At 40.8% G+C, this 4,266-nt stretch overlaps 1 protein-coding gene across 1 annotated transcript in view; it reads right to left on the reverse strand.

Annotated features, from left to right (window-relative positions):
- Positions 1-285: 285 nt before the first annotated feature.
- pik3r2 (phosphoinositide-3-kinase regulatory subunit 2) overlaps positions 286-4,266 on the reverse strand; it is a 44,438-nt gene continuing 40,457 nt past the window's right edge. The window contains exons 12-16 of the mRNA XM_015391096.1: positions 3,556-3,698; positions 3,284-3,460; positions 3,132-3,203; positions 2,882-3,052; positions 286-1,312 (exon numbers count right to left, since the gene is read on the reverse strand). Coding sequence (XP_015246582.1) covers positions 1,117-1,312; positions 2,882-3,052; positions 3,132-3,203; positions 3,284-3,460; positions 3,556-3,698 — 759 coding nt within the window. The 3' untranslated portion in view covers positions 286-1,116. The remainder of the gene's footprint in view (positions 1,313-2,881; positions 3,053-3,131; positions 3,204-3,283; positions 3,461-3,555; positions 3,699-4,266) is intronic.

The following is a 4,266-nucleotide window of genomic DNA, read 5'->3' on the forward strand; positions in this document are numbered from 1 at the left end:
CCACGTTGATATCTGTGCATTTCAACCCTTAAAATCTAAAGTAACAGACGCCGACGGTCACTAAAAGTTAACCCTGTGGTGCTTCTTTAAGAATTTGCGTCAAGCTAGCATTTTATTTTGACTCTTTAAAAAACCCTAAATCCAAACCCCTACCCTTCCGTTGGGGATTTAAAAACCACAACTTGTGTTTCTGAGTAGTTTGTTGAAAGTCTAGGGTTGGTTTATACAGAGTTTAAGGACAAATATTGTGTAAAAAACAAACAAACAAACAAGAAAAGTCTTCTAATTGTCTTCACAACGTGTTCTTTCTGTTTTTTTGTGCAGTCTTAAAAGACTCATTTGTGCTTTTTTCGTCTTCCTTTAACAATCTAACTTCTATGTCTTTGTTTTTTACTTGTACTTGACACAGTAGGATTGTTTCAGCCTGATGTAGAGGCTGACTTTGATCATTTCGGCTAAAGTACCTGGATCAGTAGTGGTGTGCTTATTGCTAGGCCAGGTTTTCTATCAAAGAGGTTCCTTTAAGCCGGGCATACGCTGTAAGATAAACAAACACGATTCTGCGGTCGTGCCAGGACTTTTTTTCGATGGTGCCGACTTTCAGCCTGATCGTGCGTTGTGTCGTATGCAGGGGGTAACAAGGGGCAATTAGCCTCTAACGACCACCTCCTGATCAGGAATTGTAAGGTCAGGAGAAAATCAAACATGTTTGAATTTCAGTTGGCCGTTGTGAGGCGTTCGTGGGCAAATCCTGCTGTTGAAGCTGAGCTACGAGCCGATTTACCAACAAACAAGGGAGTTCTTCTTCTTCTTCTTCCCAGTAATATATCGCACAGTGTATGCCAGGCTTTAACGGACCCGGGTAAAGTTAGTTAATATATCAGGCCTGTGTAAATTCTAAGTCATCCAGGTCATGCCAACCACAAAAGGCTTAAATTAAAAGGCAGACGTTTCGGTACCTATCCAGGAGTCAGAATGGATACATCAGGCCCAAACCAAAAAGAATAAAATAAACTTTTTTTTCTTTAAAACAGAGACGGTGAGCGTTTCTCACCCGACACAGTTTACAGAGGTTTGGTACCCCATCACCTGCTGGTTACATTATTCATGCTGGTTCTACTTCTGGTTCTGGGAGCGGGCCAACACCGGGTAGGCTAGGTTTACATTCAGCTGGTCGTTGTGTTGGGCCAAGGAGACGTTTTTGTAGTGGAGCACCAGCTCTCTGAGAGACGCGTAGAGGTTGTAAGGCTCGGCGAATCCGTAGCCTGTGGACGTCTTGTAGATGACACAGTGCTTGGTGTCGCCGTCGACGCTGAAAAAAAGATACGAGTTGATATCAAGCTGGCTCCGATTACGCCGTTATTGAAACATTAAAGTGCAGAAGACCAGAGTCAATGAGTCGATGAAATTAACTGGTTTTCCTTAGATAGAAACCTTTGAATCAGTTTGACTGGATGATCTGGTTGAACTGTAAAGTGCCTTGAGATGATATGATGTGAATTGGCACTTTTTAAATAAAATGAATTGAACTGAATTGAATCTAAAAATACACAATCAGCAGAGGATACTAATAAATATTAGAATATCCCTGTTTTTGGGATGTACAGCTTTGTTATGCCCTAATTTTCCCCCCTGGAAACTTCGCTCAAAATTTCACAAAGAGCAGCAGCTGGAGTTGGAAAAATGTTACTTTTGCTGCTCGACATGCCACATCAACCAATCAGAGAAGCTGATCTGAAAGCTGGCAGGGAGTCAGACACAGTGCTGCTCATGCACAGTGCTATGATCGCTCCACTGAAACTGTTTTATAATATAGCAAATCCACTCTCTGCCACTGAACACAGGAGCATCAGACGCATCTGGACACATCTGACCTGTTTACAAGCATCAAAAATGAAGCAGCAGGCGCTTTTTTGATGCTCTGTGTTGTGAACCTAGCATTAGACTTTCTGATTGCTTGAATTAACCTAAGAAACATAATATTGTATCTGAAAATGATCTCTTGTTTTCCTTATGAAATTTCCAACTCTATTTAAGCAAACACACTTCCCATAATCAGGACCAATGCAGGAAATAGTTTCAAAGAGTCTAAATTTCTAACTTTTGGCTACGCCGCTCAAAGCCTAAAGATTTGATAGACCAAGGTGTACACCCTATGAAATATAGCCAGCTAAAAGCTTGATTAAAAATTTTTTTTGGGTGTTTGACTCATTTTAGTGGATCAATTAGAAACTATAGGAATGGAGAGAGAAACATCAAAACTTGGCTCTATAGTATTTATTAACTCAGTAACGCCATCTCCAACTACTCTAATTGATAGCATGTATTTTTCTATCATGTTTCAAACATTTTGCTTTAATGCACCTCTATTTTCTATGATCACATCCTCTCCGTCCAAACACAGAGAAGTTCAGATCAGACTCTGGATCCATTCATGTTTGTGCGATGCCACCGCTCTATCACTATTCTCCAGAAAGTGAACAGTGCGGACAGAGGTAACATTACATAGGGAAATAAATTCCTTTAAAGGCGCACATTATCAGTTATTCTGATGGAAAAAAAATTGTAAGGTAACAAACTATAAACAGAAAGGTAATCACGAGTCAAATCTTTTGTAGTTTGTGGAGTTCTACTAAGGTTAGAATCATGTACATGGCATTATTGTATCTTCTAACTTTAATGTGTCACCAGACTGGGATTCTGTGTCAGTGCACCTTAAACAATTTGAGATCAAGGACCTAAAATCCTAAAGACGACATCCTTAAATAGAAGAACACAAACTTACACAACAGAACAGGCGTAAGAGCCCNCTTAAACAATTTGAGATCAAGGACCTAAAATCCTAAAGACGACATCCTTAAATAGAAGAACACAAACTTACACAACAGAACAGGCGTAAGAGCCCTTCTGGGATTGGCTCTCTCGGATGAGAAATGTTCCATCGCATTTGCCTCTCAACATTTCCTCAGCCTGTGTGCGTCTGATGTCGCCAACGTACCATGTGCACTCATCATGGTGAGGTGAGCTTTCATCTTCGTCCAGAGAGTAGGAGCTGAAGACAAAAGTTAAGCATTAGCTTTCAAAGTCGTGGTGCTTGGTATCTGCTCCTGTTACTGAGCCGGAACTCTTACTCATCTGCGTCGTTCTTTATGCCCAGCCATTCGTTGATCTTCTTCTGCCTTGTTCCTTTCTGCGTCAACCATCTGGAAAAAAAAAAAAACAACAGTTAAAGATGGCTGCAGCGTTACATTTGCAAATCCGACAAAAAACAGACGGTGCTTACATCAAGTACTGGTCCCTGATTTTGCGAAGCTGCATGAGATCCGGCTTCAGGCTGTTCATCTTCTTGTCAATCTCCCTGTTGTCAGACACCTGCTCTTTCAGGTCTTGCTCCAGTTTACGTTTGCTGTCATGAATCTCTTTCACGCGGGACCTTAAACGCTCAGAGTTGCTCTGGATCCTAATTGAAAACAAAAAAGGATAGAAATACTGTGAAATATGTATCCTAAAAAACAAGAAAAATGAGGTTTAATCAAAACAAATGTCTGGATTTACTTCTGAATTTCCTTCTCGTTGCCCTCCCGCTGGAATCGCTCCAAAGACTCTCTGCTGTATTTCTCCTGAGTCTCAAACTGCTCTTCAAAGATCTTGATGGTTTCATTGAAAGCTTCGATGGCTGTTCGCTTCATCTGCAGCTCCTGTAGGAAAGATATTAAAGATGCTATGAGAACATCTGGCTAATTCCAATAAAGTTTAAGTAGCACTGGCTACACTTTGAACAGCAGATGGAATAAAGGTACAACTGGGATTTTAAACTATCCATGCATTTGTTGGTTCAAAGCTGAACTATAGTAATTCTTAACTAGAAGGAAGTCCACAAACAGACACCATCTACTTTTAAGACAAGGCTCAAAACTTTCCTATTTTATAAAGCTAATGGTTAAAGCGGCTCAGGTTATTCTGAGCTATCGCTATAATTATGCTGCTATAGCCTTAGGCTGCTCGAAGACACGGAACAATTTCTCTCCCTCTGCTACAATGTATCTATTCTCCCATTCAGCTCTATTTATGTTTTCTTAGATTTTTCTCATGTAGCTTCATCTGGTCTGGTTCTGTTTGGCTGTGACTCAATCCTGGAGGGAAATATCAGCTGTGCTGCTGCCATCAACACCTTTGTTTATACACTCACCGGCCACTTTATTAGGTACACCTGTCCAACTGCTCGTTAACACTTAATTTCTAAGCAGCCAATCACATGGCGGCAAC

This window comes from Cyprinodon variegatus, unplaced genomic scaffold (assembly GCF_000732505.1).
Source record: "Cyprinodon variegatus isolate N-32 unplaced genomic scaffold, C_variegatus-1.0 Scaffold525, whole genome shotgun sequence".
In the NCBI taxonomy this organism is placed as follows: domain Eukaryota; kingdom Metazoa; phylum Chordata; class Actinopteri; order Cyprinodontiformes; family Cyprinodontidae; genus Cyprinodon; species Cyprinodon variegatus.